This window comes from Molothrus aeneus, chromosome 9 (genome assembly GCF_037042795.1).
Source record: "Molothrus aeneus isolate 106 chromosome 9, BPBGC_Maene_1.0, whole genome shotgun sequence".
In the NCBI taxonomy this organism is placed as follows: domain Eukaryota; kingdom Metazoa; phylum Chordata; class Aves; order Passeriformes; family Icteridae; genus Molothrus; species Molothrus aeneus.
This window is the reverse complement of record NC_089654.1, coordinates 2,776,563-2,798,767: the sequence shown is the minus strand read 5'-3', so window position 1 is coordinate 2,798,767 and position 22,205 is coordinate 2,776,563. Positions and strand designations below refer to the sequence as shown.

The 22,205-nt window shown below is 42.5% G+C and overlaps 1 protein-coding gene across 1 annotated transcript in view; it reads left to right on the top strand.

The window, feature by feature from the left end:
• The window catches only part of PATJ (PATJ crumbs cell polarity complex component), a 138,050-nt gene that overhangs the window by 75,307 nt on the left and 40,538 nt on the right, over positions 1-22,205 (top strand). Inside the window, exons 27-29 of the mRNA XM_066555697.1 lie at positions 2,833-3,029; positions 11,020-11,111; positions 20,641-20,713. Coding sequence (XP_066411794.1) covers positions 2,833-3,029; positions 11,020-11,111; positions 20,641-20,713 — 362 coding nt within the window. The remainder of the gene's footprint in view (positions 1-2,832; positions 3,030-11,019; positions 11,112-20,640; positions 20,714-22,205) is intronic.

Sequence of the window (22,205 nt, the reverse complement as noted above, 5' to 3'; positions counted from 1 at the left end):
TCTCAAACCATGGAATAGTTGCTTTGGAAATGAAGCTGATAGTTTAGAATCAAGGGCTTAGTCCAGACAGAGGCTTCCTTCTGTTGTAAGTAAGGATTTCTTCCAACAAGTAGTGCAACGGGGAAGACACTTAACAAAAACCAAAAAAACAACAACCCTTAACCCTTAACAAATAAAGCAACCAACCCTGGGGTTGGTCTCTGCTTTTTGCCCAGATGAATTTTTTCTTTACCCAAAGATTTGTTCCCACAATGGGGAGTTTTGGCACATCTGGAGCACAGAGCTGGGATTCAATCACCAGGTGTCCAGACCTGGCCCAACACAGGAATTTTAGTGGGGCTTTGTCCCATCCCAGGCAATTGCCCAAAGTACTGATTTTTGAAGGCCTAAAGCTCACTTTTAGTTCCAGCCCAGCTCAGAAAGGAATACACATGTGCTTCTGACCTGCCAACATTTCTCCCATGTGAGAAAACTCATTCTGGGGAGGAAAGACCGTGGAATTACAGATTTATTCACAGACGCACTCTGTCTGCAGGCAGAGGCTGGAGCATTGTGTGCTTGCAGTGCCACAGGGCTGAGTGTCACCAGCCAGGAATGAGTTTTGAGGCAGCCTCTGAAGATGTGCAGCTTCATCTGCACTGCATTTAAGAGTGTTTGTGTGTGTGTGTGTGTGTGTGTGTGTTTGCTCTCCCTGCTCCTTCAGCTCCTGCCTGTGCACCCGGCTGTGAGCTGTTCAAGTGATGCTTCAGCAAAGTTCCTTGCTCCTGGCAAGCAGCACTGAGATGTGTTACCCATGTACAACAAGCAGTGCAGGGAGCTGTGGCAGAAGGTGATGGACAGCAGCCCTCCAGCTCCAATTCTTGGTTTTAGCCACAAAAATGCAATCAGTGAGAAAAGCCCTTTTCTGCTGGTGCCCAGCTCTGGGGTGTGCTGCAGCTCCTTGCTGTGCTATAATGAGTTATTGGCCTAATTGTGGTGGGCAGCAAATGCCTTGGAGCTCTCCAGGTCTGGACTTGGCCTCGTGGGCAAAGAAATTAAACCTCAGTGCTGTGACCAAGCCAGGTGTGGCTGCATCTCCTTTGCTTTCAGAAACTCCATTTTTGAGACCCTGCCTGTCTTGCTGTTCTGGTACTAAGAAGACAAAACAGTTTCCAAATCCATGTAGCAAACCACACCTCTAATTACAAGCTGGCCCCATTAGTTAAGAAATGCATTAAAGAACCATGCAGCTACATGGCTTGCCATTTATTTAACACAGTTACACGAATTTTTGGGAGCATATAATTGTAACAAATAAGCTGTCTAATTTTTTTGGTGATACTCTGATTTCGCGCAGAGCTCTGTGGGGCTTTAGCAGCTTTCCAGGGATAACATCTCACCCTGGCTGTACACCCTGGGGATTTTGGGCTCAGGCACTGGGGGTTTTGAGCGTGGCAGGAAAATGCCAGCCTGTGAATACAGCGAGGGGAGAGCTGGTTGCTCTCAGTGTGGGTAATTCTCTTGGGTGCAGCTGGGGCTGGAGATGGGAAGCTGCTCTCCATGTCCCAGTGGGCTCTGCCAAGGCACAAGGGGCTGCTGCAGCTGGAGCAATTGCTCTGGAAGGACCCTTGGAGAGAGGAGCCCCTGGGAATGTCCCATGTTCAGCTGAATCACCCTGACCCCACAGGGGCCGTGGAAGGAGCATCTCTGCCTCATCTTCCTTCTTCTCAGCAGTTTTTGTTCACTTTTGGTTGCCTCCCTCTCACCTTCCCCAGCTCTTTTCCCTCTTTCTTGTTGTTGTCATGGGAACATTCACTACAGCAGTTAAATCATACTATTAAAATATGCTTCCCCAGGAGGGTGCTAGTAGCTAATATTGATCTAGCTCCTGCTGCTGACTCAGGGATATGGCTGAACATATAATATCCCTTATTTCTGCTTTTCATGCATAATGCAGCAGTTTCTCTCACCTTGGGCTCTGTGCTAAGGTGACACCCAGCCACAGGGGTGTACTTTGATTTGCTCTTTCAGATGTGTGGCCCAGCTGAAGGGTGCAGGTGGTGCTTTAAACTGGCTTTCAAATCTGCAAAGGGAAAGCAGACAGGACAGAACTGCCCTCCCCAGCAGTGGTGATGGATGTTGGTATGCCAGTGGTGAAAACACACTCAGATTAACCTGTCAGCATCCCCAGCCATGCTGTGTGCTCCCAGTAACTTTGTAAATATATCAAACTCTGTCACAGGAATGCTTGAAATGCAGATGAAAGACAAATAACTGCCTTAATATCAGGTGAGGCTGCATTTAAAAATGCAATCACTCATCTCCATTGTCCCTGACATCTGCTCTGCCTAATCAGCCCGTGGAGTTGAGCAGAGCAATGCTGAGAAGATTCCTGAGTCACCAGGAGGAAGCAGAAGGTTTTACCTTGAGATGTGAGCTTGCAGTAATGTTTGAGCCATTAAGGGCTTCACTTTCCCACAGTGGTTAATTAACCAGCTCGAACTTTATGAGAGTTTCCTGAATTTGATAGGTTTTGTAAGGTAAAGGTGCCTCTGGAATTTCCTTGTTTACCCTCCTTTCAGAAAAGTTTTGGTTTGGAACCAGGCTGTTGTACAAATAATTAAAAATAGCGTGGGTTTCATTTGAACAGTATTTGCAGCTGATGCTGCATTTTGCTGTGTGACTGATACACACAGAGCAAATGATATTTTAGAGTCTGTGCTGAAAAGACCTCTGTTAAAAACACTTACTTGCTGAGGAGCCATAAATTTCTGGCATATTTGTGCCTGTTGTTGAACATCTGCGCGTAACTCACTTTATGTTCTGACTCCCTTTATGTTTTGACCTTCCCAGAAAAAATCAGGCAGAGATATGCAGATCTCCCGGGAGAATTGCACATTATTGAGCTGGAGAAAGACAAGAATGGGCTGGGGCTCAGCCTGGCTGGCAACAAGGACCGCTCCAGGATGAGCATCTTCGTGGTTGGGATCAATCCCGACGGCCCCGCGGGACGGGACGGGCGCATGCACATCGGGGATGAGCTCCTGGAGGTAAAACTTCCCTGGATCACTTTGGGGATGAGGTGCTGGAGGTAAAACTTCCCTGGATCACTTTGGGGATGAGGTGCTGGAGGTAAAACTTCCCTGGATCACTTTGGGGATGAGGTGCTGGAGGTAAAACCCTTCCCTGGGTCACTTTGGGGATGGAGGTAAAATCCTTCCCTGGATCACTTTGGGGATGAGCTCCTGGAGGTAAAACTTCCCTGGATACACCTTGGGGATGAGGTGCTGGAGGTAAAACTTCCCTGGATGCACTTTGGGGATGAGGTGCTGGAGGTAAAACTTCCCTGGATGCACTTTGGGGATGAGGTGCTGGAGGTAAAACTTCCCTGGATGCACTTTGGGGATGAGGTGCTGGAGGTAAAACTTCCCTGGATGCACTTTGGGGATGAGGTGCTGGAGGTAAAACTTCCCTGGATGCACTTTGGGGATGAGCTCCTGGAGGTAAAACCTTCCCTGGATACACCTTGGGGATGGAGGTAAAACCTTCCCTGGATGCACTTTGGGGATGAGGTGCTGGAGGTAAAACCCTTCCCTGGATCACTTTGGGGATGGAGGTAAAATCCTTCCCTGGATGCACTTTGGGGATGAGCTCCTGGAGGTAAAACCCTTCCCTGGATACACCTTGGGGATGGAGGTAAAATTCTTCCCTGGATGCACTTTAGGGATGAAGGTAAAATTCTTCCCTGGATGCACTTTGGGGATGAGCTCCTGGAAGTTCTTCCCTGTATGCAGTTTGGGGATGAACTCCCCTAGGTAAAACTCTTCCCTGTATGCAGTTTGGGGATGAAAGTTTTTGGGGATGAAAGTTTGGGGATGGAAGTAAAGCTCTTCCCTGAATGCACTTTGGGGTTCAACTCCTCGAGGTAAAATTATTTCCTGGATGCAATTTGGGGGTGAAATCCTGTAGGTAAAACTCTTCCCTGGATGCAGTTTGGGGATGAGCTCCTGGGGCTAAAATCCTTCCCTGGGTCACTTTGGGGGTGAAATCCTGGAGGTAAAAGTCTTCCCTGGATGCAGTTTGGGGATGAGCTCCTGAAGGTAAAACCCTTCCTTCAATGCACTTTGGGGATGGAGGTAAAACTCTTCCCTGGGCACACTTTAGGGATGGTAGTAAAATTCTTCCCTAGATGCATTTTGAGGATGAACTTCTCAAGGTAAAACTCTTCCCTGGATGCAGTTTGGGGATGAACTCCTCGAGGTAATTGTTCCCTTTAGCATGTGCAGGGAGGGAGAGGCATGAACCTTTAAAATAAAGCCTGGAAGTGGAATTAGGTGGCGGAGCAAGGAGCTGTGCTGATTTATGCCAACTGAGAACTTGGCCTTTGGCAGGTAAATGTGTTTGCAGTGAAACAAAAATCACTGGCCTGTGAAAAGCAATGTCTTGTCAGCAAAGTCTGTGCTCTCAGCATGTTCACAAGCTCTGCGTGGGGAGGGGCTGTTGGAAGGCAGGAAGGGGACAGTAAATCAATCCTTGGAGTGCATGTGTGGCTTACAGGGAAATTCACACTTTTCGTTAAAAAAAAAGCCAAAACCCCCTCAACGTTGCCATATGTGTTTTTACAGATGACAGGGATATTCCCCATCCTGAAAATAAATTTCATGCTGTAATCTGTTTTGATCTGTTGCAACTTTAAATACTTATTTTCTGTAGTTGTGTCTGGCACGGGTTCACCCATGAGGCAAGAGATCTCGTTAGCAAGTGGAGTATTTTGTCTTCACTTTTTCTCCAGTCTCCTTGCCTCACCTTCAGCCTGCAAACACAGCTTTTCCTTCACTTCACCTGCCTTTTGGGCTGTTGCAAAATGACATTTTGCTGCTGTACCTGCAGTGATTCCCCACGTGCTGATTGCTTCAGTGGTTTTAAAAAAATCATCCCTCCCTGAGGATCTTGCCCTTGGAGAGAGGAGCAGGGATTTGCTGACCTGCTGCTCGCCGTGGGTGGTGATGCTCTGAACTTTCAGCAGCTCTCTGTGCAATCAGAAAACAACCTGTTTTTTCACATTTCTTGACTTGAGAAAGAGCAGTTTGGCTGCCTGAGGGTACCCTGGGAATAGTCAGAATTGTCCAAGCATTTGTCCTTGTCTAACAGTTCTGTAATTAGGGTGTTTCAATACACATAGTACAAGAAAGATCTTTCTTTTTTTTTGGCTATAGAAACACCATCATCTGAAGTTGATTTCATTTTAAGTGTGAGAAAAGGTATGAAGGTCCGGACCATAATGGAGTAGGGTTGGAAAATTGCTTTCTCCTTCAGAATGATGTTTTTTTTCTGTCCCTGACACTGAATTCTAATGGTAAAAAAAGGGGAAATCGTTAAATTTGTTGAAAGAACTCATGGCACTGTTCTCCTGTGCATATCATAGGTAGTTCCTGGTATAGTAGAGGATCTGAAGTACTTGAAAGAGGCACCATCTGGGATTAGTCACAAGGCTGGGTTTTTGCATGGATGAGCCACATTACAAGGAGCACTTCCCAAAGTGATGGTGTTGCCCTCATTCCTCTCCCTGTTAACTTGGAAATAAAATGTTTTGCTTTTTTCCCTTCAGTAGAAGGAAAGTGAGATCCTCCATCTCAAAAATGCCCAGATTCAAATAAAAATCCAAGGAGACTTTGGTAACCACCTTGTTTATCCTCGCAATCCAGTGGGCAGGAGTACAGTTCCTTAGAGAAAAGGATAAATTCAAACATCCTGCATTGCAAAGGGCTGGGTTGTGCATTGGCCATGTGCAGTGAGATGACAAAACTCACATGTGGTTCTCACCTAACTGCATGTCTAAGGTACATTTGCATCTGCATCTTTAATTGCACCTCAGTTCTCAGTACTGCAACTCAGCCTCAGCAAGAGAAAAGATTCACATCTTGGGAAGCCTCTGGCATTTCTGGGCTGCCCCATTTGGACAGTCTTGCTCCATCAAAGCAGAGGATGCCCCTGCAGGGTGTGCAGATTATTCCCTGTGGCTTTTGCTGGAGTTCAGGTTAATGGGATGGCCATTTAGACAGACAGATGTTACCTGCTCATTTTTCTTTTGAACTGGGGTTTGATTGGATTCAGTTGGAGAATGTGGGATGCTGCCAGGCTGCCTCAGCTCCTTATTCATGAAATCTTTTGTTGCTGAATTAATGAAACATCAGCTCACTTTTAGCTTGTGCAAGCAACAGTAGCATTTTGGGGGCATGATCCTGGCTTGTTTTCACTGACATGGAAGAAATGCAGGTCACATCAAAAACCTTCATGTATTTTTATTTTTTAATCCCTCTTCAGGGATGTATTTTGGATGGCTGTGTGGCTGGAGAAAACAGCTTTTTGGGGGAAGAAGGTCCTTTCATCCTACTTTTATACACGTGGGAAAACTACTTGGGTCAGAATTTGGTCCCTGCACAGAAAAGTATTTTTTTTTACAGGACACAAGTCGTGCTTTTCCATTCTTTTTTCCAGGCAGAGGAACCATCTGTGGTGCTCCTGCCTTGCTCTCGTGCTGGTTTAGTGCAGGTGTCTGCCCTGCTTGGTGTCTTGTTGGGCTGGGCTGAGTGCTGGGGCTGATGGTGCCCAGCATGGCCCTCAGCAGGGTCACCTGGAGCTGTACCTGTGCCTTGAGTCCTGCTGCTCCCCAGCTCTGCATGGACCTGTCCTGCCAGCAGCTTCTGCTCACACTGAATAATCCACCCTGCTGCTGCTATTGTTGTTGTTATTATTATTATTATTATTATTATTATTATTATTATTATTATTATTATTATTATTATTATTATTATTATTATTATTATTATTATTATTACCATTAAATAATCCATATTATTATTTTTATATTATTTTTATTTTTATTTTTATTGTTATTATCATCTCCCCAGGAGAGAGTCAGCTGAGTGTTCTATAATAAACCAGGCTGTCAGAGCCCTCTCATGCTGAATTACTGATGTTGGGATGTTCTGCCACCTCCCCTTCTCTTGTTGAAGATGGGGCAGGGTTTGGAAAGAAACTGCTCCTGTGGATGTGGAGTTTTCCCTGCCCATGGTGGGAATGAGCTGAGCTTTCAGCTCCTTTCCCACCCAACCCTTTCTGTGTTTTATTCTGTGAGGCCACAGCACCTCTTGAAAGAGTAAAAGCTCTTTTTCTTTTTTTGACTCTTCAGATAAAAATCACTGTAGAAGTTTGCCTCTTGTCCATTCTGGACTGTTGCCCAGGTGACAATTATTACATTTTATTTCTTTATACCATTTTTGCCATTGCTCAACACCAGAGAGCTTTTGTGCTAAATGCATTTTTATTGCTGTTTTATTTTGTGGTGCTTGGGTAAACAGAAGTTATGCTGTAATAATACAATAGATACAGCAGTATTTTGCCCAAGTAAATGAGCTCCCCAGCCAAACTCACAATGCCATTTCTGTTCTGAGGTGTGGGGGATTGGCACTCAATTCTCAGTTTATTTGCTGTGGGATCTCAGAACGGAATCACAGAATGGTTTGGGTTGGGAGGGACCTTAAAATTCATCTGATTCCCTGCCCAGGGACCCCTTCCACAATCCCAGGGTGCTCCAGTTCCTGTCCAGCCTGGCCTGGGACACTGCCAGGACGGAGCTTCTCTGCACAAACTGCTCCAGTGTCCTTTGCAGAGGAGGATGCAGGTCCTTTTTTTGGTGTGCTTTGTGTGCTGTTGGGTTTTTGGTGTGCTTTGTGTGCTCTTTGGGTTTGGGTGGTGCTTTCCAGGCTGGCAGCAGGTAGGGCTGGCAGGGGAGGGCACAGGGATCTGTGCCTTCCCGATGTCCTTTCTCCACACTGCCCAGGTGGGGAGCCACAGGCATCAGCTGCCAGCTCAGAGCAGGATATTTTCTGTCCTTACAGATTTTATGCTCTGTTGATCGCTTCAGATGATGCACATGTTTAAACATGTGCCCAGCAAGAATTTTGGTGAGGGAAGTTCACATTCTAATTAGTTTTTCTCTCCCAATTTTTTTTTCCTCAAGCTTTGGGAGCTTGGTGTGCTTTATGGGGTTTCAGTACATAAAATCTGACTGATAAAAAAAGGGCTTTGAAACTTTCCCCATTGTTTCAGAGAGCCTGGTTGTATCTTGGAATGCTACAATTCCTGTGGTAAGAAGGAACCCAGTGCATTGTACAAAGAAGTAATTATTACAGAAAGCTAAGCCAGTATTTTTACTAGCTTTGGGGTATCATTTAACTTGATTTTCATAAAAATCAGATGATACTAATTTTATGGATTTCCATTACTGCCACGTAGTAAAAACAGTGTGGGTTGGGTTTTTTTTTTAATATCCATATCTAATGTTTCTCTTCTGCAAATTAAAGTTTGAGAAGGAAACAATCCTGGAGATTTTTCCCTCTGAACCCAAGAGCTCGGATTTCAGTGAGTTTGTACTTTCTGCTACTTCAGTGCATGAAACTGTAAACCAAAACTTCTGTAGGTGAAGGCAACAGTACATTTGGGATCTGTGATTAAATCTGCCATAAAGCAATGTGGGATTACTTTAAAGGCTGAACTTGGGGGCTGACCTGACCTCATACCTGCAGCAAGTTTTTATCTTTCTCTGAGCTCTGCTGACTTTCCAAGGAGTAATGGAAAGAGGCATTTCAAGAAGAGTTGAGGTTGATTTAGATCAGTTTATTTCTTTTGCTTAGTCCAGGCTTTTGTTTTTCTTTTCTAATCTCTAATGCAAAAAGTAAAGCACAGATCTGTAGGCTTTGACTCCCAGAGTAGTATTTGGTTAATCTGACATGTTACTTTACTTAATTTGAAATATTTAAAGTGGTGTTTCTTCTGAAATCCTAGATGCTCTCTGTTTTGTTTTATTTAAGTAGGCTGTGATGTTTTGCTCATCACTGTGGTATCTGCAGCTAACGGAGCATTAATTTATTTTGCAAAAGAAAGTGCACTTTAAAAAATAATAAAAGAAAAATTAATACTGGGTGTAATAACTCTGTAGGACAGTCCAAAACCTTGTGCAGATATATTGCTTTGATTATGCTTTCATTTTGGAGTAATTAAATAATTATAACTTAGAGACCCAGCTCACAGCTAATTAAATTTTAGACTATTTGATACATGTAGTGAGTAGGATTAATTTAGCCAGAGTAAAGCCTATAAATTTTAATCTAAGAAGTCTGCTGTTTAAGAAAATTGATGGTAATTTAACTAAATCCAAACAATTTGTAAAGCATACAGTATTCCCAGTGAACAATTTATTCTCAAACTTAGAGAAATTAAGTCAACAAACTCACTGAAAATTTCAAGTTGAGCTTGAAGGCAGAATGCAGCTGAGCATTCATTCATTTTTGCCACTGGATATTTAAATTGATGGTTGATTAATGAAGCATGGCCCAGGATGTTGCTTCTCACCCTGCTTTTTCCATGGCAGCTGCAGACAGAACCATATTAACTCTTGGGGAAAGTGATATTATTTCCTTTTAGACCTTGCTGGGTCCCTTTTTGTACAATAAAAGACTTGGTAGGTGAAAGTTTTGCACTTCAATCCCAGTCAGTAACCAAGTGTTAGGGGGTTCATTCTTGTCCTTGCACTGTCCTTATTTAACTGATGAACTTGCATCATGTTTTGACCCACTGAAAATAAGATTCGTGAATATTCCTAATGTGTCTGACTAGCCCATATCACACCAGACTGGAAGACTTGGCCTGTTACTTCTGGTTTGAATGAAAAAAAAAAAAGAAATCTTTCTAAGATCACAAACCCAGGATCCAATACAAACATCTGCAGTAACAAAAATTCCTTCTGTAATCACCACTGAATTGTTCCTGGGCTCCGTTGTCCGTATTGTTTTAAGCAGCATTGGTGTATCAAATGTGAATGTAAATATTATGTTGTAAATTTAGAGTGGGAGGAAAAAACTGCAGCATTGAAGCACAGGATTGTTTAGGTTGGAAAAGTCCTTTAGGACACAGAGTCCAACCATCCCCCAGCACTGCCAAGGCCGCCCCTGCCCCGTGTCCCCAAGTGCCACATCCACAGGGCTTTTAAACCCCTCCAGGGATGGGGACTGAAGAAATTTTTCCAAATAGAAATTGAAGAAATTTTCCCAAATATCCAATCTAAGTCTCCTCTGGTGTACCTTGAGGCCGTTCCCTCTGCTCCTGTCCCTGTTCCCTGGAGCAGAGCCCGACCCCCCCGGCTGTGCCCTCCTGGCAGGAGCTGTGCAGAGCCACAAGGGCCCCTGAGCCTCCTTTGCTCCAGGCTGAGCCCCTGCCCAGCTCCATTCCCTGCCCTGGATGCCCTCCATCCCCTCCATGTCCCTCTTTCTGTGACTGGGGACCCCAGCAGTGCCCCCAGGGCTGGAGGTTGGTCACAGGGGTGGTCACTGCCCTGCTGCTGTGGCCACAGCACTGCTGACCCAGGCAGGTGCCCTGGCCCTGCTGCCCACCTGGCCAAGGTGATGTCCTGGCCAGGCTGTTTGTTTTCCCTGGCAGCTGCAGCATTTCCCATTTCCCTGTGTCCAGAGCAGGGCTTGGTGCCTGCTGCTGTGCTCAGGTGTGGATCCAGCCCAGCAAAAGGGACGCAGCATCACGTCCTTAAATTGTCCTTCATCTCCCTGACTCCCACTCTTCCTCCTTCAGCAGAGCTGAGGAGTCAGCACAGCCTTAGCAGCCAGTTCTCCTCAATGGCCAGAGCCTGCAGACAAAGTGCAGGAGTCTCAACATCTAAACATCTGTGCTGTTGTCACATCTATATGATTCTGCTCAGATCAAGTTGCTTTCCAAAAATCTGGGAATAATCCTTGAAACCCATTCAAGGGATCTGTGGGAGAAAAAAAAAAATTCTCTTATTTGTGGTTTACTAATAACAGTAAATTAGCTCTGCATTGGTTCCTGTTTTATATAGATCAAGATTTGGAGACCACATTTTCTTTGAGTCTTATCTCCTTATCCCACAGTAACCTTGGAAGTCTCGGTAGTATAAATTAGAACAAGGTGTACTCCTCCACTTACATGAAAATCATTTTCTTTTAACAGATAAACAATCAGATATTGTATGGAAGAAGCCACCAGAATGCTTCTGCAATCATTAAAACTGCCCCATCCAAGGTCAAGCTGGTTTTCATACGGTAAGAACCATTCTCATCAAAACATTTGTTGCACTTTAGCCTATTCCATGACATATTTACATATTTAACCTGCTTTGCACATGCTGAACTTTCCCAGTTCTCTTTGAAGCTGAATAAATCTTTTCCCTCACTATTCTTCTTGGAACATTCAAGAGTTCTCCATAATAATGTAAAAAAAAAAATAAATATCTAATGGAAACGAATGCTTATTTTAGGGGTGTCTGCTGAAAACTTGAGCTGTTCCTCTTGGGCTTGGGAGCTGCTTCTCCCACAACTTCCTGAAGTGCTTTGGGATGGTTCAGCACAGGGTTGGAGAGGGCAGCTTGTTCATCCAGCCAGGAGGGAATGGGGATGGTGCAGAGGCTTGGGATTGCTGGAGAGGAGCAGGGATGAAGCACAAGGAGCAGGGGCTGGCTGAAGGACACCTTTGTGTGGGCATCAGAAGAGGATTTTGAAAGTGAGCAAGGGCTTGTTTGTACAGAGGGGAAGGCTGGCTTTGCCAAGGAGAGCTGGGATGGATTGTGTGGGAGGGAATATGCTAAAACACCCTTTCATCTGCATAAAAATTACATGTGGGCATTTTTCTTTCGCTCCAAGCATGAAAATTTTTCCTCTTTGTACATGAATTAAAGACACCTGCATGCATTCCCTCAGTAGTTCAGGAAGTGTTGCTCTCCTGACCCTGGGCAGGAGGTCTGGGAAAAAGCTGCCTCTTTCCCAGGACTCATACATGCTCCAACAGGCTGGAATTTCACAGATGTGCATTTATGAATAAATTGCAGCTGTGACTCTTGCTGGGCACTTCACCCCCGTGCCATTTTATAAGGTGCTCTTCCCACCAACACCTACATCATACTTGCTATTGTTTTATATTCCTGGCTCATCCACAGCCTCCCTGTGAACAATGTAATAATCTGTGGCTGAATGCATATAAATGTGTACATTTACTGCCACGGCTCTGCCTGCTGCAGCGTGCCCAGAAGTGATGGAGGAGCAGCATTAGCACTGTGAGGAATGAGTTGCTATCCTTGGCAGCTCAGAGGATCTGGAGGAGATTAATGCTCCTGCCTGCAGCTCCTGTGTTACTTTCCCCAGCCACTGAAAATTCAACGTCACGTCCCACAGCTCGCTCACCATTACTTAATTGCCTGTGGAAAATGTGGCTGCTTGGAGGTTCCAGAGGCAAAACCCCCACTTGTGGGAGCCCATGCCAAGAGTGGGGCTCCTTCCCTGGTGCTCCAAGCAGAACTCCAGGGAATGGGCCCTGGCAGAGCCACTTCCATGGGCTGCAGGTCCTTGGGGTGTCTTTTGGGTCCTTGGTTTGTCTTTTGGATCCTTGGTTTGTCTTTTGGGTCCTTGGGGTGTCTTTTGGATCCTTGGTTTGTCTTTTGGATCCTTGGTTTGTCTTTTGGGTCCTTGGTTTGTCTTTTGGTTCCTTGGTTTGTCTTTTGGGTCCTTGGGGTGTCTTTTGGGTCCTTGGTTTGTCTTTTGGATCCTTGGGGTGTCTTTTGGATCTTTGGTTTGTCTTTTGGGTCCTTGTGTGTCTTTTGGGTCCTTGGTTTGTCTTTTGGGCCCCTGGTTTGTCTTTTGGGTCCTTGGGGTGTCTTTTGGATCTTTGGTGTGTCTTCTGCCCTTTGAGACACAAAGGCCATGTAGGTTCTTAGCTAAAATTCTCCTTTCCTAATTGTTATCTTCAAGGCAAAAATTCATCTCAAATATTCAAGAGACACTAGAAATATATACTGGAAATACCATTGGGTGATTCTTGTTTCCATCTCAGAGATTTAAAAAAAAAAAAACACCCCAATTTCTGCTTTTAAATGCTGCTGCTGAGGGTGTAAACTTCCATCTTCCCAAGAGCACAACTCTTGGCCTTGCCCTGAGAGCTGATGGGTTTGTTTGCTCAGCCCAGGCAGGCACTGGAGCAGCAATAAAAGGGAATTCTCCCTTTTATTAATTCTCCAGGCACTGACAACATGTCCTCAGTGCCTGGAGCACTGCCCCAAACATGGGGAGAAAACCAGTGTCCCTTGTATTTCGATGTGTGCTCAAGTTCTAGCAAAGACAAATTGGACTGTCTCTCTTAAATGTGGATTTTAAGGACAAACAAGAATGATTTGCTCTTCTCATGCAAACCCTGTTCCTTGAGCCCAGTCTGTCTTGGTGCTTCCCATTCCTCCAGCCCACAAACCCAGACCACAAACCCAGTGGATGCTGCTGAGTGAAAACATGAGCTGTGGCCTTTTTGTGCCTCTGGATGTGTTTTGGCTGTGTTACACCACAGCTCACTACAGCAAAATGACACAGACTGCAGGAGCTCTGAGAGAAATTAATTTGGTCTTCATGTTCATCAAAATACAAATATTCTCATTTCACCAGTAAAAAAACCTGAGTAGATTATAATTTTGTAGAAACACATCAGTCCACAGCCTGAAAAGGTCCTGACTGAGCTGATTCAGGGCATAAAAGCCAAGCTGGTGGAATTTTTGGGCTGTTCCAAGTGCCCTCTCTGATACCCTGAGGCCTTTTTTTCCCTGAGATGCAGGATGCTGAGTGATAAGCACGCTGCTTTCCCCTTGGAAGCAGGAAACAGCATCCAGGTTTTCCTATTCCTGGTGTTTTGGTTCATGTGCAGGGCAGGGGGATGTTTCCATAAACTCCTTAATCAGTTGTGAAAGAAGCCCAGAAATTCCTGGGCACAGAAAAGCCTTTCTGGGAGAGCTGTAATAACTATCATTAAATAACTTCAGAGAATCACAGAATGGTTTGGCTTGGTCCCTTTTGGAAGGGACCTTAAAGATTATCCAGCTCCAGCCCCAAATTTATTTCTTTTTCTAGACAAAGATAAAGGATAAAAGGTATCCTCGGCCTTTTGGACTTTTTGCTGAAATCCTGACTTACCACGTGTGCTATAAAAGTCTGTTCCCACTTTTTTACACCCAGGTAGTGTTACAATTGCATTCCCACCCTTCCCTGGAATTTCTGCTGATGAGACACAGCTCAGTAGCTGCTGTGAGAATCACAGACACCCCCTTATGTTTGAAGGCTTCTCACTCTGCTTCATGAGCATCTTTTCCTCAATTAAGTTGATGATGATTATTTAAAACAGTTGCTTTTGGCCAGATTCCAGAACCTAAGTCTTAACACAGCTCTGTTTCCCAGTGGTCTCATTAATTACTTGAGCTTCTAAGAGCATCTAAAAGATTTGCAGTTAGAGTGTCACTTTCCTTTTTTTTAGGGGCAATAAGGGACATCATGTCTTTGTTGCCTTTTGAAATTCTTGCTCTGATTCTCCAACAGGAATTAGCCAGGTAATAATGTGAGAGAGGGACTTGCTTCTTCTGGGAGTGTCTGTTGCCCCAGTTCCCAAAATAAGATGTGTTTCTACCCATTGTGGGTTTTGGTGATGTGTTGTAAGTCCATCCCTGTAACATGCATAATGAAACAATATAATTAAATTTTACATCTGGAGTAGGAAATCCAGTTTACATCAGAATGCTCTTTTACAGTGAGAATTTTATGATTCAGCAAATTCAGTGGTTTTTTCCATGCTCAATTAACTGCCTTTAATCTGGTTTGGTGCTTCAGTGTTGGTATAATAAGCAGATCAAATATAGCTGAGTGCTTGACTCAAAGTGAATTCCACTGATTTCAAACCATCCTCCCATTGTGCACAGTCCTGTGAGTCACTCCTTGCTCTACCTTTATGCCTTAAAAGAAAATTGCCTTTTGCAGTGATGAACCATGAGAAATGCTTTAACAGTGAGGGATTTTTCTGATTTAAATTCCATCTGTCCTGAGCCCTCCCACACTGCAGCCCCTGCTCTGATATTGCTGCTTCCTGCTGGTGGGATTGTGAAGCCCACAAATCTGTCACCCAACCCCTCCTTCCATTTCCAGGTGTAATCTCCTCTTATTTATGGGGGTGTGCAGAGGAGAGAGATCCTTGAGCTGGGGATTGTCTGGGCTGTTCAACACTCCCCACTGCTGTGGCTTTGACTCTTCTTTCAGATCCCCTAGAAGTGATATTTATATGTTTAGTGCCACTCTCAAACACTGCAATGCTTTAGAAATTATTTCTCTAATAATTAGGAAATTATTAGAAATTATTTATATAATAATTAGGAAAATATTAGAAATTATTTCTGTAATAATTAAAAATTATTAGAAAATTATTTCTATAATAATTAGAAATAATTAGAAATTATTTCTATGTTTGTTCATACCTGCATAAACCCCACTGCTGTGACTTTGACTCTTCTTTCAGATCCCCTAGAAGTGATATCTTATATGTTTAGTGCCACTCTCAAACACTGCCATGCTTTAGAAATTATTAGAAATTATTTCTCTAATAATTAGAAAATATTTCTATAATAATTGGGAAATTATTAGAAATTATTTCTGTAATAATTAGAAAATCATTAGAAATTATTTCTATAATAATTAGAAATAATTAGAATTAGAAGTTATTTTTACGTTTGTTCAAACCTACATAAACCCCACTGCTGTGACTTTGACTCTTCTTTCAGATCCTCTGGAAGTGCCATCTTATGTTTGGTGCCACTCTCAAACACTGCCATGCTTTAGAAATTATTAGAAATTATTTCTGTAATAATTAGGAAAATATTAGAAATTATTTCTATAATAATTAGGAAATTATTAGAAATTATTTCTGTAATAATTAGAAAATTATTAGAAATTATTTCTATAATAATTAGGAAAATATTAGCAATTATTTCTGTAATAATTAAAAATTATTAGAAAATTATTTCTATAATAATTAGAAATAATTAGAATTAGAAATTATTTTTACATTTGTTCAAACATACATAATTGGCCATATTTTAAGGGTATAAACTCCTGTTTTTACTTGCTTTGATTGCTGAGGTTCTTTCATGTGGGAAAGTTTAAAAGTAAGCCCTTGCCAGGCCCTGTGTGTGTGTGCAAGTTTGAACTTTTCCTGTTTTCTCCAGAGCTGTTTCCTCCTCTCTGTCATACACATGTGGGAACAGGCTCAGGAACGGTTCAGGAAGTTCAGTGATTTGGGCTCCTCCAAAACCTTTGATGACCTAAGCTGCAGTTTACAAGAACATTAGTTGTTCATTTAAAATGCCTCTGTGCCTGTGGCTCCCATTAATTGGGGGTGGAAGGAGAGGAAGTGCAGGACAAGACTCTTCTTGCTGCTGTGGGAGAGATTCTTCAGGAAGATGCACAAAGGTCCTGCCTTGGAGCAGACACCCAGTGAGTCTGCTCAGAGTGCAGCTTCCCTGCAGCTCCTCTTTTCCAAAGGAGCTTCCAGAGGGAAGACAAAGATGAGAAAACACAAGATCTTGATATTTTATTTTATTTTATTTTATTTTATTTTATTTTATTTTATTTTAACTTAACAAGCAGGATGTGGACAACATAAGCCTTTGATATTCTGCAAGATTTTATGCCCTGGTGTCACCTTGCAGAGGAAACATTTATTCCCTTGTTCTACATTTATTTACACTATTGCATTTTTTTACACTATTATTTGCATATACATTTAAAAGCTTTCAACAATCTGCAAGACTTTATGTCCTGGTGTCATCTTATGGAAGAAACATTTGTTCCCTTGTTCTACATTTACACTATTGCATTCTTACACTATCATTGCATTTATTTACACTATTATTTACATACACATTTATAAACTTTCAATAATCTGCAAAACTTTATGTCCTGGTGTCACCTTGCAGAGGAAACATTTATTCCCTTGTTCTACATTTATTTACACTATTATTGCATTTTTTTACACTATTATTTACATACACATTTATAAACTTTCAATAATCTGCAAGATTTTATGTCCTGCTGTCACCTTGCAGAGGAAACATTTATTCCCTTGTTCTACATTTATTTACACTATTATTACATTTATTTGCACCATTATTTACATACACATTTATAAGCTTTCAACAATCTGCAAGACTTTATGTCCTGGTATCACCTTATGGAAGAAACATTTATTCCCTTGTTCCACAGCTCTCTTCTGTCTCAGATTTTTGTGTCATTTCATGCAAGCTTTTGGGTTTTCCTTCTGATTCCTGATGTATTCCCACAAAAAGCACCCTCAGCCCCTTGCAGAGCTGTTGCCAAATGCTCTCTCAGTGTTGGTGGCTGCAGATATTTTAGCAGGAGGTTCTTCTCCCTTTAGACATCCAGAGGACATCTGGAGCTCTGTGTGAGTCAGAATTGTCAGGAGCCCCCAGAGAGCAGTTCAGGGTGTCCTGTGGTGAATTGAATCGCTCAGGTGCTGGGCTTGCCCCTCCAAGTGGCAATTTGGGATTTCTCTTGGTTTTGCCTTTCAGCACCCAACTTCAGCTTCCCTTCATTCCTTCCTGCACCTTCTTGGGTGCTCCCTTTGGATTTATATTTGCCTGTGGCTCTCTTCAGGCTTCTTTTGTACCCAGTTTTTGTGGCATTTAAGTCAGTAACAAGTCTATTTGTCTTTGCTTAAGCTGCAAAGGTGCAGATGGAGCAGAACATCAGGAGTTTTATTTTTTTGGTCTACAAGACAGGATGGGGAATGTCCAGGGGCCCTGTTTAGACTAGAAAGAAGTAAAATGTAGTAAGGAATGGAGCCTTTCTCTTGAGTGTGAAGGTTTAGACACCTTAACCCCAAGCAACCTCAAACCCCAGAAGGGCTTGAGCACCAGCAACTGGGAGCAGCTTTTTTGGAGGTGGTTCTGGAGCAACTGTTGGCAAATATGTGGAATGCTCATCTGCAGTCACTGTAATTTGAATGTGATGTTCAGACTTCTGAGATGTCTGCCCCTTTCTGCATCAAAAGAAAATGATTGCTCCTTTTAGTCGTAAATAAATTCACATTTTAGTTGAGGACACTTGTGGAAGTGGGGAGCAGAAACAGCAATTTATTATTAGATCTGTCACTTTAAAATATATTCCCACTTTGATTCTGCTTTGAAGCATTCTCCTTTGAAGCAGCATTAAAGTATTTAAATATGAACGAGTCCTAGCAGGGGGAGATTACAAGTTGTGACACTGTGTAACCTTGGGGTTTTTTATATTTTTGCCTTTTTTTTTTCCCAGGGGAATTACCATAAGTGTTTTTTTATTGCTTGAAATAAAAATGGCCATCCACTTAAAGCTGCATAAAGATATTTTTTCCCTACTGGTGTAAAAAAATACAAAGGTGTTTGTGTATGAAGTGAAAACTAGTTTGGATAATTACTTACACCCCAGTTTGTCATGAAGATTGTGTCTAGCAATTTTTAGGGTATTTCTTACAAAAAAAAAATTTATAAAATGTAAATTTTATATATATATAACATTATATATAATAGTGTATTTATTTACTTATTTATTTATATTAAAATATATATAAATGAGTAAATAAATATGTATTTTTATTTATTTATATTTTAATATAATATATACAAAATATATTTATATATTCTTTATATATCTATTTTTATAAATTTATATAATTTTCTATATTTATATAATTTTCTATAATTTTATGCTTATATAATTTTCTATAATTTTATATTTATATTTTGATACATAATTTAATATATTTTTATATATTTTTTAATATATCAATATCTATCTATCTATCTATCTATCTACCTATCTATCTATCTATCTATCTATCTATCTATCTATCTATCTATCTATCTATCTATCTTTATTTCCATGTTTGCCCCTAATTGCACAGCATGCAGCCTGCACTGTGAGCTGCAGAGTGGGGTTGGTTTTCATGCTGATTGTACTTCACATAAACTATTGTCAGGAAAAGCTCTGCAGTCAAGGCAAAATCACAAAATCACAGGGTGATTTACTCCTGTAGGTTAAAAAAGCACCAACCATAAGGAGATCGATGTCTCTACCAAGATAAGAGCAGGGAAAACATCCTTGCCCAATATGCCCTGTGGGGTGAGATGCGCTTGGGAATTGTGAAATGCCGATGGAATCCAGGGCTGGGCGCCTGTCCCGGCCCTGTGTGTGCAGCAGGAGCCTCTCCCAGGCTGGGCTCTCCCTCCTGCAGGGCTGTGGGAGCAGAGGCTGGGAGCCAGGGCAGCTCTGGGAGCACCCAGCCAGCTCCTTTGGGTGGTGTGGCTGTGAGCTTGCAGATAAGGAAATGAATTCCCCAACCTTTGCCTGCAGGATTTATCATTTCAGGTGCCTGTGACTCCCGTTTGCTGCTGTGCTCAGAGCTGTTGATTCACAGAGTTATTTCTCAGTGATCAAAACATGTTAGCTCCATGTCTTTTAACCCTTCAGGGGGAAAATGAGCCTTTTTTTCTTTCAGGCACTTCCATAAAATGTGTTTAAAACACATAGTAGTCTAATAGTTTATTCCAGAAATGAAAGAGGAAGAGATTCTGCTCATGTCACAGTAACATGGAGTATAGTAGAGAGAAAATCGAACCTGGAAGAGCCAGGAGAGGTCACTTCCCTTCATCTAAGATCTGTACCTGTGGAGCAGCAGCATCACAGATCCCTCCTGCAAAAAGGCTGCAGAAGGGACTTTGTGAAAAGGCACAAAGTGAGAGGACAGGGGGGAATGGCTGTAACCTGCCCTGGGGTAGATTTAGGTTGGATTTTGGGAAGAAATTCCTCTTTGGGAGTGTGGGCAGGCCCTGGCACAGGGTGCCCAGAGGAGCTGTGGCTGCTCCTGGCAGTGCCCAAGGCCAGGCTCGAGCACCCTGGGACACTGGAACGTGTCGCTGCCATGGCAGGGTGGCACTGGATGAGTTTTAAGGTCCCTTCCCACCCAAACCATTCTGTGATTCTGTGATGATTTGCCTTAAATGGTATCACTGAAGTCATCTGTTACCTGGTTTCGTTTTACAGAGGCCAAAAAAACACAGAGCTAATTCCAGAAAACAAATCAGTTTAAATGGCAGTTGAGGAAAAACATCAGCAAGGCAGAATGCTGTTAAATACAAAAAACAAATTAATCAGATGTCAACTTCAGAGGCATTTTAAAGAGAGAGAAAAAGATGCTATACATCATAAGCATTTTGGAAAAACAATTCACTTTATATGTAGGGAGAATCAGTGTTCATCTCCTCTTCTCCCTGCATTTTATAAAATCTTTTCCAAGTTTTTTAATTGAAGCTTTTAGAAAAGACTGCAGCAAAAATGAACAAAAAAAGAAAAAGCAATCTGTTACATTAAAACAGGTATTTCAGTAATGTGAATGTGAAACTATAAACAAGCAGTTTACAGATGTAGAGACCATTAAAAGAGGCTAAGTGTGAGCACATCTATGTATGTGTAGGGACCATAAAATCCAACTGCATCCTCTGATAATCCACACAAAATTGGATTTCCAAAGGACAGGATGTCAGTGTGTCCCAGATGAGGGATGGGATCTGCTGGGGAGCAAGGAACCAGAGCAAAAATGATAAAAAAACAGTTGTCACGGTGATAAGGGTGGTTTTTTTAATGGGCAGAACCAGCTCCAAGGAGAAGTTTGCCCACCCTGGTTTGGGGTGTAACGTGGTGTTTTGGTTTGTTTTGTTTTGTTGCGCAGAAGTGAAGATGCAGTCAACCAGATGGCTGTCACTCCCTTCCCACTGCCTTCAGGCTCCCACTCTGCCATTGAGGTAAGGTTTGTGGGCTGTTGTTTTTAATTAGAGACTGCTAAATTGGATAGATTAATCATAATTAGCAGCTCCTGATAAGTTTGAGCACCTTGTGTATTTAAACCCGGGGTCGTAAAATGCGTTGGGTAGAGACTTGGCCTAATAGGCTTATTTTGCCCTGTCTCTTTTTTATTGATCTGCTTGTTCCTGACAGACCTGCATGGCATTAACAGCAGCTCTTAAACAGGGCACTGCTGTACAGGAGGAAGAGGAGGCTCCAAACTAAAACCTTGCCACCTCCTCCAAATTTAAACCTTGTCCTGCTCCTCTTTCAGCTGGTTGTGCTGAGGCAGTTCTGCCTGGAGTAATCCTAAATGCAAAACCAATCTCAGTGTGGTGATGTTGCCAGTGTTTTCTGTGATTTCTGTTGCTACCTCAGCCCCAGTGCAGACTGATTGCTCCCCTGTGCACCAGGAATCCCTGCAGTCACCGCACTCGTTATCATTTTGACATCTCAATGCGGTGTAACTAAATTTTCAGGATAAACTGCACGGTTAGCCTCGCTGTTGCTTTTTAATTCTATTTCTATCTGAGCTAATAAAGCAAAAGATGTTTTGTAATTCAATTGGGGTTTGGTCTTGCCTCAATAAATCCATGTGCATTGAACTCCTGGTATTTCCATGAGCGTGGCTGGGATCCCTCAGCAGGGGCCACGGGAGGTAAGGCTGGATGCATCCATCTCCTGTTTGCCCTCTTGCTGTTGTTTTCCAGATTCTCTTACCTCTGGTGGCTGCTCCTTGCAGGCCTGGTGCTGCACAGAGCAAGAACTGCTCATGTTTTGTTTGGATCTCAGTCATTTGTGGACAAAACTTTGGCTTTTCCTTCTCTCCTCCACACCAACAGCACGTCCCAGGTGCAGCTGGTGCTTTATAAATTGCTCAACAATTCACAGAGTTCATCTTATCTTTAACACCTGCATTTATTCCCAGCTTTGTTGTTTAATATTTGTGCCTTCAGGAGGAAGCACAAAGCTTTGTTTAGGCACATTCTGGTCAACTGGCTGTCATTAGATTCCACCCAAGTGTGTCTCTGTTTGCCTTTTGAGGTAGATGCTTGTGAGTTGAGTTTCATGCATTAATGGCAAGTTCTGACTATTTACATTATGTTTGTTTTATAAGTAAATACAGGTTTTTACTTCTAGCTGGTATCTTTTTATTATATAAAATCAACATAACCAAATATGGTGATGTTATACAGAAGTTTACATTGCTTTCTTTGGCAGCTCTTCCTCTCTTTAAATAAAGAAAAAATAGCCTTATATCTTGAAATGATATCTTCAAGTATCTTTGAAATACCACATAAATATTTAACATTGTGTCTTACATGCACCCTACATGTAACTTGTCAGATCATATTAAACAGCCTGGCTCTGGAATGGAATATCAAGGTGCCATAGTTACCATGGATTATTGTGTTAGTTTTCTTCAGCTCATCTCTTGATCTTTATCTTATC